The sequence below is a fragment of the Acomys russatus genome, chromosome 9 (genome assembly GCF_903995435.1).
Source record: "Acomys russatus chromosome 9, mAcoRus1.1, whole genome shotgun sequence".
NCBI lineage: Eukaryota > Metazoa > Chordata > Mammalia > Rodentia > Muridae > Acomys > Acomys russatus.
The window spans coordinates 4,206,906-4,220,673 of NC_067145.1; the positions used below are offsets into that span (position 1 = coordinate 4,206,906).

At 41.2% G+C, this 13,768-nt stretch overlaps 1 protein-coding gene across 1 annotated transcript in view; it reads right to left on the reverse strand.

Moving 5' to 3' along the window:
* Wdr70 (WD repeat domain 70) overlaps positions 1 to 13,768 on the reverse strand; it is a 207,764-nt gene that overhangs the window by 123,025 nt on the left and 70,971 nt on the right. The window contains exon 9 of the mRNA XM_051150838.1: positions 9,049 to 9,125. Within this exon, the coding sequence (XP_051006795.1) occupies positions 9,049 to 9,125 (77 nt within the window). The remainder of the gene's footprint in view (positions 1 to 9,048; positions 9,126 to 13,768) is intronic.

Genomic DNA, 13,768 nt, shown 5'->3' on the forward strand with positions numbered 1-13,768 from the left:
AGCGGCACGCTTCAGATCTGGGAGTCAGCATCATCCTATTTTTATAGAAATCTAAAGTTTGGTATCAATTGACTTGTTCACAGCTACTTGTAGAGTGCCCAACTTCCTCCAGTTCTGAAGAGGTGCATACTCTTTCCATGAGACCATGCTACAACCTGGTAACCTTTTTACTGTATAATGTATCTTTAGGGCCTATAATTTTTTATTATTTATAACTTACTGAATTCGATCATCAAAATCATTTATTATTGTTGATCTTCATTTCCCAAGGTATGTTCCTGGGAACTCTACCCCAAGAGTACAATCCATGCTATTGACTGTGGGAAAGACAAAGTTACACTGCTATGTTTAGAAAACCCTGGAAAACCACAGTGGTGCACACCTGTAATCCCAGCACTCAAGGAGACAGAGGCAGGCAGATCTCTGTGAGTTCAAGGCCAGCCTGGCCTACAAAGCCAGTCCAGGATAGCCAAGGATACATAGAGAAACCCTGTCTCAAAAAAACAAAACAAAAAACAAAAAAAGAAAAGAAAACACTTGGAGGTATTTAGGGGATTGTTTGGGGATATATACAATATGTATAATTTATATATAAATGATTCACCATATTTTTCATGCATTTATTCTTTCATGGTAAGACTCTCCAAATAGAGAATCTTTCCCCCACAGACATCTTACACACCCTCTCCATCTGAGATATACACAGAAAACTCAAGTATAAAAACCCCATAATCTAAGCAGTATTGATGTGCAGAGCTTAGAATACTCTGAAAATATTTCCAAGGTGAAAAAAACTTAAGATTAAGTAGAGAAAAGGTTGGCTAGTTAGCTATAAGTCTCATAAATCCCCTTTCTACATCTTAAAATCAGCTTTTATAGGGGAGAAAAGGTGTGGGGGTGGCATCTATATAAGCAAATATTAAGAAACACAGGTGCGCGTGCGCGCGCGCGCACACACACACACACACACACACACACACACTTGTTTTTGAAAGCTTCAAAGGATTTTTAAACTAAAGCTGCACAGTAAACAAAGAGCACACACATCTGTACTCAGGATCTCAATCAGGCTCTGTTTTTTGCTATGCTATATAAATATTGCACATCTCATCATATTTTATTTCTATTCATTCATCTTCAGTGTTAGATAGGAATAAATGCTTTTCCTTTTTTTTTTTTTTTTTACCACAATTGTACATAATTCAGTAAAATTATCCACGTGGCCTAAAGCGGGTGCATAATAATTCATTCATAAAGTTCAATGGTTTAGAAGAACACGTACATATTATTTTCATGAGACTTCCCATCCACTGAGCTGTCCCCTCCTAACTGGGTTAGCATGTGTCAGTCCTGCCAAACTAGTCCAGGCTCTCCCACAAGTCTGAAGTTAGCTGACTGTAAGCTGGTCTGGAATAACCTAAGCTGAGACTGATCTCCACCAGGTCGTTTACCCTGCAGAATAGTGGAGACTTGATCAGATGCAACACCATAACCTACAGAAGTACAAGTGTATACTAACTCCTAAGAGGTTCACGCTGAGACTTGATACAATGTCATTTCTGTGATACTGATAGCTAGCTTAGACAAATGGAGCGGGGGACAGCTACCATCCTCCTAATGGAAGTCGCTACACAGTCACCTTGCAAAAGACATGACCTAAGGAAAGATAAAGAACAGAGGTCACTTTTGCAGTCCTCTGACCCATTATTAAAATGTCCCTTCACAGGCTGGGCGTGGTGGTGCACGCCTTTAATCCCAGCACTCGGGAGGCAGAGGCAGGCGGATCACTGTGAATTCAAGGCCAGCTTGGTCTACAAAGTGAGGCCAGGACAGTCAAGGCTGCACAGAGAAACACTGTCTCGGAAAACCAAAAAATAAATAAATAAATAAATAAATAAATAAATAAAATGTCCCTTCATAATTGATTTGGTTTGGCGTTGGGGTTTTATTGGGGAGGTTGTTGGCAGTGTTGGTTTTTGGAGGGGGCTGTCCATTTTTTCTTCTTGAAAGAAATGAAATCAAATCAAGATTTACAGGTCACATGATCTTTTCCTTAAAAGTAACCCTGTATCTTTTCTGTCTAAAACATTTTTTTTAGCTAAATTAACTATATTGTATTGTCTCTACTCATTTTACAGTAAATAAAGTTAAACTTAGGGCTGGTGAGACAGCTGAGTCAGTAAATGAGTTTGCTACCAAGCATGATAACCAGAGTGCCATTCCCCAAAGCCCACATGGTAGAAGGAGAAAACTGAGTCTCTGACCTCCACACACATGCTGTGGCAGGGACATGCCCACACCCATGCACACACATTAGATCGATGGTAAGTAGGTAGGTGGGTGGGTGGGTGGATGTTGAAATAATAAAATAAAACCTAAACATATCTTTTAAGTAAAATCATCCTGGTTCCTCATATATTTTGCATGCCATAATGGTAATATCTTCAAGGATCTAAGATATTATTTCATTTTATTCTTTAGCAAATCCATTTCCTGTCTCATTCATTTCCATAAAAGCAATCTATAGAAATTTTTTGAAAGGGCGTGGTGGTGCACGCCTTTAATCCCAGCACTACAGAGGCAGAAGAAGTAGGCAGATCTCTGTAAATTGGAGGCCAGCCTGGTCTACAAAGCAAGTCCAGGACAGCCAGGTTTTGAAACAAACAAACAATACAATACAATACAAACAAGGAGGAGGAGGGAGGAGAAGGAGAAAGAAGAAAGAAGAGGAGGAGGAGAAAGACTTTTTTTTCAAAGTCCCATATGGAATTTCCTCAGGCTCACCCCAGTAAAGCGGTGATGACAACCGTCGACCCTGTGGCCTGCTACCTGCCTGATGGCATTCTGGGAATGTTCAATACTGCACGTGTGGCCTGACCTTCTGCATACCACTGCAGCCTGGGAGGAAAAGTGAACTTTGGGCTTTTAAAAGAAATCTCTGGTTCTTCACTCCCCCCCCCCACCCTCCCGTGACTGCAGAAGGCCAGCTCCCAGCTTCCAAGATGCTGCTTTGCCACATCACTGGCTCTTTCTCTTTCACCAAAGCCTCGATCTACTTTGTAGCATTTCTTTTGTTCACTAAATTCCTGTCTGTGTGCCACTATCCGGCTGCTTTTCCATAGTCCCTTCTCTCCTCATGACTGATAGAGACAGACATTACTTTCCAGTTTAAAAACCCTGGAATTCATAGACAAACACATCCCAGTGAGTTACTACAGGAAAATAGACAGGATTAGAAAAGAATAACAAAACCGAGGGGATGACAAAACTTCACTAAAAAAAAAAAAAAAGGCATTAAAATACAAACAGTTGAAAGCTTTCTTCAAAGCACATCCCACTACTTTTGCCTCAAAAAACAATTTCCCACAACTGAAACTTTTACCAATTTTTCAGTGCAGAGGAAGGTAAAACTCACAAATTCTGAACTCCAACATTTTGCTTTTCCTTTCACTGCATCTAACTCCGCATGGGAGGGGAAGCAGAGTGAGCAGAGACTGCTCAAGTGAGGGAGCCACACCAGGAGGTGGACCAGCAGAGGCGCTTCAGTTGACTTTATAGAAAACTAAGGGGCTGCGGCTGGTGAGAGAGATGGTCTCTGCTTCCAAACGCCCGTGATCATCTCTCGCATGCAGAAGTGCTCAGGAATAGGCGCTAACTCAACTGCCGCATCAAACAAGTAGAGAGGAAGCATCAGAGAGCTGGAGGAGCCCGTGCTTTAAAGCAACATCCGTTTTCCACAAACTTCTTTAATAACTTTCAAGTGACTCTTCTACGTTAGGCAGATTCTGAGCTAAGGATTCAATTACACTAGTGCCATACCCTTACGCTTTCTTATACTCTTACCTGTAAACTGCTAAAAATTACAAAGCGGCTCCCCCATCACACCTTATCAACCCACAAGTAAAAATGAATGTCTTTTGATTAAGCATTTTCTATCTTCAATGTCATCTGTTTCATTATCACTTAGTGTCAAGAAAATTTTATTAAATTCTGCTTTCCACTCTAGTAAAGTTGACAAAGCAAAAAAAAGATTGCTATCTTCTATTGTTCCTTTTTCATTTCATGCCTAGATCAGATTAACCTTGGTCTCTGTTTCATACTAAATCTTCTGGAGTTGAAACGCTAGTATCTGTGACACACATCCAGAGGTCCTCAAATTAACCTGGTAGAATTAGGCCAGAACAAGACTGTAAGTGCCACCTTAGCCTCCACTGGAACCAGTTCTCAGAGATGTCAATCACTCCTCACTCCTGTTACATCACAGCTAATTCAGAGTTGAGTTCCTTCCATGTATGACTGGCTGTGGCTGCCAGAATGCTCCCCTCTACTCCAACACTGCTGTAAGAACGCACACGTGCTAGCAAACATTCCTGGGTGGATTTAGCACTAAGTGCACAGCACTATAATGACAGAAGAGGTTGAGGTCACTGGCAGTCTATACCATGTTCTTTTTGTAGAAACTATGTCTAAAGGAGTTGTCCAAAATAAGACAACAGCATGAAGCAATGGAGCAGGCAAAACAGGGTATCTTTATTGGAACCTGCTTGCATAAGTTTTGCTTAAAGCCATTATTAAAATCTCCAAGAGAAGAGGCTGGAGACATGGCACAGGAAAAAGACCCTTTACTGATCTTCCAGAGGATGTGAGTTCAGTTCCTAGCATCCACATCAAGTGGTTGGTCCAAGAGGATCTGATGCATCTGGCCTCCATGGACATCTACACAGACATGCACATAACTACATACACACACACACATGCACGCACACACGCACGCACGCACGCACACACACACAATTTTAAAAAGATAAAAACAAAATAAAGAGAAATGGTCAGTATAATAGTGATCGCAAAACCAAACAAAAATAATACATGATGGAAAAATATACCTTTCACTTGTCAATAGAAAGTTGAAATCATAAAAAGACAAAAGTTTCAATAGAATATTTTCTTTCTTTCTTTTCTAAAACTTAAGACCCACATAAAGCATTCAAGAAGGACTGTCAAGGGTGCTATGATGTCTAGGTTTGTTTCGTTTTTATTATACCTTATACTGGTTCTTTGTGAATTCCACATCATGCACTCCAATCCCACTTATCTCCCTCTCCCCTCGTATCTGCCCTCCACCCTTGCAATCTCCCGTACGACAGAAGGGGAAAATCTTGTGTAAGCTGCAGGCTGTCAGTGTGTTCCACAGTATACCCCTTTGCCCACACTTCTTTGTTTCCAAATGCTCATTGCAATGACTTGGTGTGGTTCGAGGCCTCTGGCCTCTGCTACACTATTAATACAGGAACCTCACTGGGACTCCTCTCAGATGTCCTGTTGTTGCCCTGTGTCATGGAGATCCTGTAGTTTTGGATCTACAGGGCCAGCTACTTCATGAACTCCAGCAGTTCATTGATGGGGTAGATGTTGGGGTGAGCCAGTTCCAAGGCCTGGATCTGGGCCTGAGGTATCTGAGCTAGTTAGCCTGCAGGATTTCTCACTCTCACACCCTATGGCTGACTTACCAGCAACCCCCACAACCAGGGCCAGCTCTGCCCTGCTGCCCAGGCGAGCTGCAGGGTCCACTCTCGTGAGTGTTGCAGCTGGTGAGGGATACAGCCAGATCGTCCACTCTCATGATTCCAGGGACAGCTCTCCCCTGCAGTAGATGGCAAGGGACAAGGAAGGCAGGAGAGCATCCCTCCCTTGTCTGCTCCACCTCCCAGCAGACAAGAGGCAGGACTGGCTCTCCTGTACTCACACCCTCAGGGGCTGGATCACCGGCAACATCCACTCCCAGGGCCCACTCTCCCCGTGCTGCAGCAGGTGAGGGACGGGGCCAGCACTCACACTCTGATGACCTTGGGCCCAGCTCTTCTGCCTGCTATAGGTTCCAAGGGGCAAGGTAGGGGCATCTCTCCCTCGCCCATGTCACCTCACAGTGATACCTGAACCTTGGGGAAGGGAGGGATGATATAAATGTCCCATTTAAGGCTCAGAGATCATCTTTTAAAATGTTATTTAATAAGAACTTTTATGTTTGTTTTGTTTTGTTTTTCGAGACAGGGCTTCACTGTGTAACAGCTCTGGCTGTCCTGGAACTTGTTCTGTAGTCCAGGATGGTCTAGAACTCAGAAAGATCCACCTGCCTCTGCCTCCCATGTGCTGCGATTAAAGGCGTGTGCCACCACCACCCTGCCATGAAATTTTATTTATTACTAAGAAAGGAAGACTGTGGGGGTTTTTTTAATGGCCCCTGTTGGGTTGCCCATGGTCCAGTGGGTGGCTATACACTCACACATACACTGGCGTCACCAAGTAGATTCCTCCTGCACAGCAAGAATGTCTCCATGCCTCAAAAAATAACTTAAATTGCACAGAGGATATAATGACCCACTTTAACCATAAGTTACCTTTCATGATCTTCTTCACACTCAGGTCATATGGATGAATCATCACAGTGGTATACTAGAAAACCTCAAGGCAATAGGAATTTGTCCTTACAAGAAGAAAGGCATTCTAATGTTCTTTATGAAAAAAGGTCTTATGCCCATTTCTTGTGTAAAAGGGATCTGTATCTTGTATCTGAATCTATAAATTGATCAACATATATAATCACTCACAATGGGTTCAAATCCTGACTCAGCCACTTAGAATTAAATACTGTTGGTTAAATGATAACCAGCTTTTTCACTTGAGATACATAATCACATTACTGTCTAGCTGCATCATCGAACGCTTAGCACACATAAAGTACACTGCACAGTACTGGTACAATGTACATTCTCAATGAATGGTAACTGTTAACACAATGTTACCTCACTGAAAAAATGTGTTAGGTTTAGCACTGTTCAGCTCCTTAGTTTTTCACTATTATCAATATCCTGGTCCTTCACACTTGGCCTAAAATACTTATTTGACTGGCTTTTGCTTTGCTTTTCAAATTCATTTCTTATCACTCTCATCTTTCCCACCAACCTACAAAATGTCAACTAAATCATCTTTTCCCCCCCTCAAACATGTTCTACTACTGACTTCTCATCTCAAGGTCTGTAGACATAGGATCACTTTGGCCCTTGTAGCAGCCTCCTTTGCTTGATTTAAGTCTCAACTAAAAGGAGACTTTTTCAGAGTCAGATTGCAGATCAGTGGTAAAATGTTTGCCTAGCCTTTAGGCCTAACCCTGTACCTTAACAACAACAACAACAACTCACTTTATGTGGAGTAAATTCTTCTATATTCTGTGTGTGTGTGTGTGTCTGTGCCTGTGTGTGTGTGTGCCACACGCACATGCCATGGTATACCTGTGGAAGTCACGGGAGCACTCAGGAGTCTATTCTCTCCCTTCACTATGTGGGTCTCCAAGATCAAGCTGAGGTTGTCAGGCATGGAGGCAGGCATTTTACCTACTAAGCCACCTCACCAGCACTCTCTATCCTTCTTTTCCTTTATCCTCAACAATAAGAATTACAAATAATAATAATTAACATTCATAAAACTACATTGTTGCGCTCTGCATGTACCTGTATTTTCCTGCTACAGCACTCACTACCAATGGAACACTAGCCCTATAATGACAGAGCAGAGTATAGTGTCCCACAGTTCAGCCCATAACTACTATTCTAAGTCAAAGGCCAAGAAAAGGGTCAATCAAACTGTAAGCCATATGAACTAACTATTGACAGGCTTCTCTAGAAAGTGGCAAAGATGTGTATAATGGAGTCTGTGTCTCAAGTTTAGTGATCCCCACATAACTATGGTTGAAGAGCAGCCAGCTTGTGTGGTTTGAAGAAAGAAAACTGGTGCATTCTCATTTCAGAGGGAAGTCATTCTTCACTGTGGGAATGAGTCAAAGCCACTTGGGTACTCTTACTAGCATCAATCTAATCCATGATAAACTCTACTGGGTTTACAAATCTCTCCTTTCCATAGCATCTATATTTGTTTAACTAAACTTTACACTACAAACTGAAGTCAAAGTCAAGAAGAGGAACACATAAACACCAGGATTCCTACCACTCTGTTTCTTACTTTACCAGGGTTGCCACGGTGCAGTTGTTTAGTTTCTTTTATAATTTGTTTTTCATTTATATATTCACTTTATAAGCCAACTGTAGCCCCTCCCTCCTCTCCTCCTAGTCCCTCCCTCCAACCCTCTTCTCCCATCCCTCCTCCCCTTGTCCTCAGAAAAGGGGAGCCCCCTCCCACCAACCCATCCCAACACATCAAGTTACATCAGCACTGGGTTCATTCTCATCCTCTGAGGCCAGGCAAGGCAGTCCAGTTAGGGGAAGTGGTCAGAAAGCAGGCAACAGAATTCATGTCATAGACAGTACCAGGGGACCACCCAAAGACCAAAAATTAATTTTAAAAAATCAGCTGCCCTTCATGTATACAAATGACAAATGGGCTGAGAAAAAAATTAGGGAAACAACACCCTTCACAATAGCCACAAATGATATAAAGTATCTTAGTATAACTCTAACCTAGCAAGTGAAAGGCCTGTATGACAAGAACTTCAGGTCTCAGAAAAAAGAAACTGAAGATTATCAGAAGATGGAAAGATGTCCCATGCTCATGAATTTGTAGGATTAATAGAGTAAAAATGGTCATCTTACGAAAAGCAAGCTACAGATTCAATGCAAGTCCCATCAAAATACCAACCAATTCTTCACAGACCTTGAAAGAACAATCTTTAACTTCATATGGGGGCATGGTGGTGCACACCTTTAATCCCAGTACTTGGGAGACAGGGGCAGGTGTATCTCTGTGAGTTCAAGGCCAGCCTAGTCTATAAAGGGAGTCTAGGATAGCCAGGCTGTTACACGGAGAAACTGTCTTGAAAAATCTAAACAAAACAAAACAAACAAAAAACAGAATAGCTAAAAAAAAATCCTATACAATGACTTCAAGCTGTACTACAGAGCAACAGTAATAAAAACTGCATGGTATTGGCATAGAAACAGCTTGGTGGATAAATGGAATCAAATTAAAGCCACAATACAACTATTAAGAGATATTAGAAGATATAAAAGCATTGAAAAAAGTATCACCAATACTTACGCATCATTTGAGCAAGTCATAAATTCCCCTTTTATTTTGGGATGCCATGAGCCAGTATGAAGCATTGCTGTATGACCCTTAAAGAAGATGGTGGGGAGGGTGTTAAAAAGTAAAACATAACCTGACAGCACACATTTAAAAGTAAAGCCTTTGAGTACCCTCAGAACATACTACTTACTTATAACTTAGTATTACTATTTTATATGAGTTTCATCTCATAGCATGCTTTATCTCACTTGCATACCACTCTCTGGCCACTCTGGGAACTAGCAGTGCTCACCTGTACAGGTATCTAATAAGGGGGAACAGAGTAAATGATAATCTATTTAGCAAAATATAAAAGGTAAAACATAAGGGAAACAGGTCCCTCTCTGAAGTCATGATCTTTTCTCTAACAGAAAATAACTAAGAAATTACAAAGCATTTACAATCAAGCAAAACAAGAGATCAAGGAAGAAAATCTTTACTTCCTAAAACTATGTTAATAATATTAATTCTACAACCTTGCTTTAAGAATAAATGAGAAGAAATTAGCACCAAAATTATCTCTACCTAAAATAGAGAACACAAAAATACTGGAATCAAAGAAACATGATAATGGTATAAAAATTAATATACAATCAAATCAACCAGAATACACATGTACAAAAGGAAACAGGGAAACAGACAGTCACACACACACACACACACACACACACACACTCTCTCTCTCTCTCTCTCTCTCTCTCTCTCTCTCTCTCTCTTTTCTCTCTCTCTCGCTCTCCTCTCTCTTCCTCTCCCCTCTCTCTTTCTCCTCTCTTCCCTCCTCCTCTCTCTCTCCTCCTCACGATCTCTCTCTCTCTCTCTCTCTCTCTCTCTCTCTCTCTCTCTCTCTCTCTCTCTCTCTCTCTCTCTCTCTCTCTCTCTCTCCCCCCTCCCCACCCCAAGGGAGCACAATCAGGGAGAGTCCCATACATCAGGATCAAGAGGGCAGAAAAGAGGCTGTGGCTCTAACAAAGTCCAAAATAGAGCCATACTTTTAAAAAGCAGACAAGAAAAATAATGGTGACTCTCTGGAAAGAATGAACTGGAAATCATTTCCAGTCCAAACTCTCCACAATATCTCAAATAGCATTTAGTGCTGTACCAACAATTCTATGGAAGAAGCAGGGACCACCAAGGTGGACTTACACTGTAGTAAGGAGACATGAACTGAAGCGATTCTACGGGGACTCGATAAAAAGACAGCGATCTCCTTTTCTATATCTGAACTTGTGACCATGTTTTTAACTCTCCACTTGCCATACCTACCTGTATTTCAAACACACATGTTCAATAAGAAAATCTTAATTTATAGTTTCTAACTTATTTTCTATTTGTTTCACAGTTAAGCTACCAACTTGGGAGTCATCCTTAAATACTCGCCTAGCCCTAATTCCTATGTCTTCTAGATATAACCAAACTCCATCTCCCAGTCTCTTACCAAGTCTACCCAAAATATATCATGTCTATACATTTTTCTTTCACTATTATCACTCTTCTATAAGTGAACACTATCTCATATTTCTTAATGGTTATTTTTTTATGTTAACAGCCTCTTTACTTTCATTCTTTTCTCATGTGTTCCACAAAGCAATGTAAGCCCTTTAAAAACACAGTTCCATGGTAGCTAATGCCACGATTGAGTGCCACCGAATGCACTGCATATAGAAGACACTGTCACAGGATGCATGCACAGCTCTAATGGCACTCCGCTGTACCTAGCCCTTTACTAGCATCCAACTTTTTTCTTTTTTTCTTTTCTTTTCTGTTGTTTTTTTTGTTTGTTTGGTTGGTTGGTTGGTTGGTTTTTGGTTGGGTTTTTTTGTTTGTTTGTTTTGTTTTTTAAGTTTTTCAGGACAGGGTTTCTCTTTATAGCCTTAGCTGTCCTGGACTCACTTTGTAGACCAGGCTGGCCTTGAACTCACAGAAATTTACTGGGATTAAATGCGTGTGCCACCGCACCTGGCTGTTTCTAACATCTTTAAACAAGTCTAAACAAATTACTTTCCCCTTATTGGTTTCCTTATGACTTTCCTGTGTTCTTTCCTGCCCAACATGCATTAGGTGCTGCCTGCCTGTTGGTCCCCCGACTAGAGGAAGCTCTTTCCACAGATGGCATAGTTTCCCACCTGCTGGAAGCATTTTTATTTTTATTTTCATTTTCTCGTGATGGGATTTTTCATTCTTCCAGCCTCGGTTTACAGGCCACTTGATCCAATAAGCATCCCGTAGCCTCTATGTAAACACGGCTTAACCCATTGTTCTTTTCCACAGCACCTATTTCCCTAATAACAGCAATCATAATGTGAGATCTTTATTCATCTATTTGGCTTTTGAAAAAAATGTGGCCTGGCATGGTGGTGCAGGCCTTTAAGCCCAGCACTTGGGAGGCGGAGGCAGGTGGACCACTGTCCACAAAACAAGTCCAGGACAGCCAAGGCTACACAGAGAAACCTTATCCCATAAAAAAGAAAGAAAGAGAGAGAGAAAAGAAAAGAAAAAGAAAAAGATGTGAACTTTCACATATTCACAGACAAATATAGATGGGACAATCTGAAATTTGATATAAACAGAAGCAAACGAACCTTGCTATGTTCACATGTGTCAAGAAGACACATGAAAGGCTAAAGGAAGGCAGAGAGCAGCATGCACCCGCAATGGATGAAACAGTGGTCTCCCAAAATACGTCCTTGTGCCAGGACCTGGGGTTGCTGAAGAGATTCTTGTTTGGAAAAGGAGTATTTTGAGGCATAAGGAGCAATCTCCCTAAGGCTCAGGAAAAAAATCACAGGTGACCAAAAAGGATGTAAGAGCCAGAGCACCAGGACAATGACTCTGCAAAGCATCTTCTAGACATGACAGGAAGCTGCACCCAAGAAGTCTCAAAGAGATGGCTGCCTAAACATACCCTGCTTAACCACAGCACCGGAAGGTAGGCTGATACAGGTTACAGGAAAGGTCACAGGGAGCTACAGCAATCAGTGGCTGCTGAGAGAGGGATATCCAGTCTTCTCTATCCTGGTGGGTTATCCATACTTAAGGGGGTCAGCCTAAACACATCTGCATACAAGCAACCCTAAACGGACTCTAGTAGGGTGCATGCATGCATGTGTGTGCATATGCACACATGCCTGTCTGTCTGTCAGTGTTTATTTGTGAATCAGTAATAACAAGCAAGAAGTCATGAATTTGAAAGAGAGTGGAGGGGACGCTGGAGGAATTGGAAGGGGAAGAAGGCAGACAGAAATTATGTAAATACAGTACTCAGGCATGGGCCTGGAGAGATGGCTCAGTGGTTGAGGTCACTGGCTGTTCTTCCAGAGGACCCGAGTTCAATTCCCAGCACCCACATGACCATCTGTAACTCCGGTTCCAGGGGATCTGACACCCTCACATAGACATACATGCAGGCAAAACACCAATACACATAAAATAAAAATAAATAAATCTTAAAAAGAAAAAGAAAAAGCTTGTGGTATAGTACTCAAGCATGAAATTCAATAATAATAATAATAATAATAATAATAATAATAATAATAATAATAATAATATAATTAAAGGATCTCTCAATAAGTTATTAATGTGGGTCCTACACCCAATGGTGAATGCTCTTCTACAATAACAGAGTAGAGAACACAAAGAGAAAGTCACATGAAAGGGATGGCTGACACTAGAGTTTTCTAGCCACAACCCAGGGGCATCTATCATCTCCAAAGCAAAATGGAGCAAGAAGGGCTCACCCTTTAGGGACACTGTAGGGAGCGGGATCCTGCTTATACCTTTATTTCTGATTTCTGGACTCAAGGACTGTGAAGGGATTAATCGTGATTAAAACCATAATATTTGTGGTAATTAATTACAGTAGTCTATAGAACTAGAAAATACTCTCAGCTTAAGACCAAAATTGTAAGTATTGAATTCTAATTAATACATTTGTTTTCTCTTTGCAGCGGTATGCATTAACAATTCTAAACTGCTTTCAATAACATGAAGAATTAATCCAGTGAATAAATATGCTGAGGCTGATGTGAATCAGGTTTCTCACTGTAGGAGAAAATAGCAACAAAAATGGGAAAGGAAAGGATCATAATGAGTGTTGTAATATTCTAAACTAATATGTAAATACAAACAAATGAGTATATGGGCACGCCACTCTCCCACTCCACGCTGAGTATCTGAAAACAACGTGCTATAGAGAACCTAGCAAAGAGATCCTGAAATTTAACAGTGAATTTTCAATAAAAAGAACCAGAGCTTCCTAGAGACATAACTGACGACAGGGCTGGAAAAAGAGGAACCCGGAACATCCCACTGTGCATGTGTGCACATACGCACACATGCCTATCTGTCTGTCTGTCTGTCAGTGTGACAGGACAGGACTGTAAACCCATACTTCTGAGTACATAGCAATGCAAAGCGCTAATTACTCACATCTCAGGCATGGGGGTACACACCTCTAACCCCGCACTTAGAATAAAGCAAAGAGAATTACCAGTTCAAGGCTACACAACAGACACAGAGAGAGACAGAGAGGGCGGATGGGGGGGATCTTTCTTACCTACTTAAATATGATGTTAATTGATACATATAAAATGATTTGCAATCATCACAGAAATAATTTTTCAGGTACTCACCATCAATAAATGACAAAATTAGTAGAGAAAAACTTGAAACTGAACATAATATTTACAGGACCACA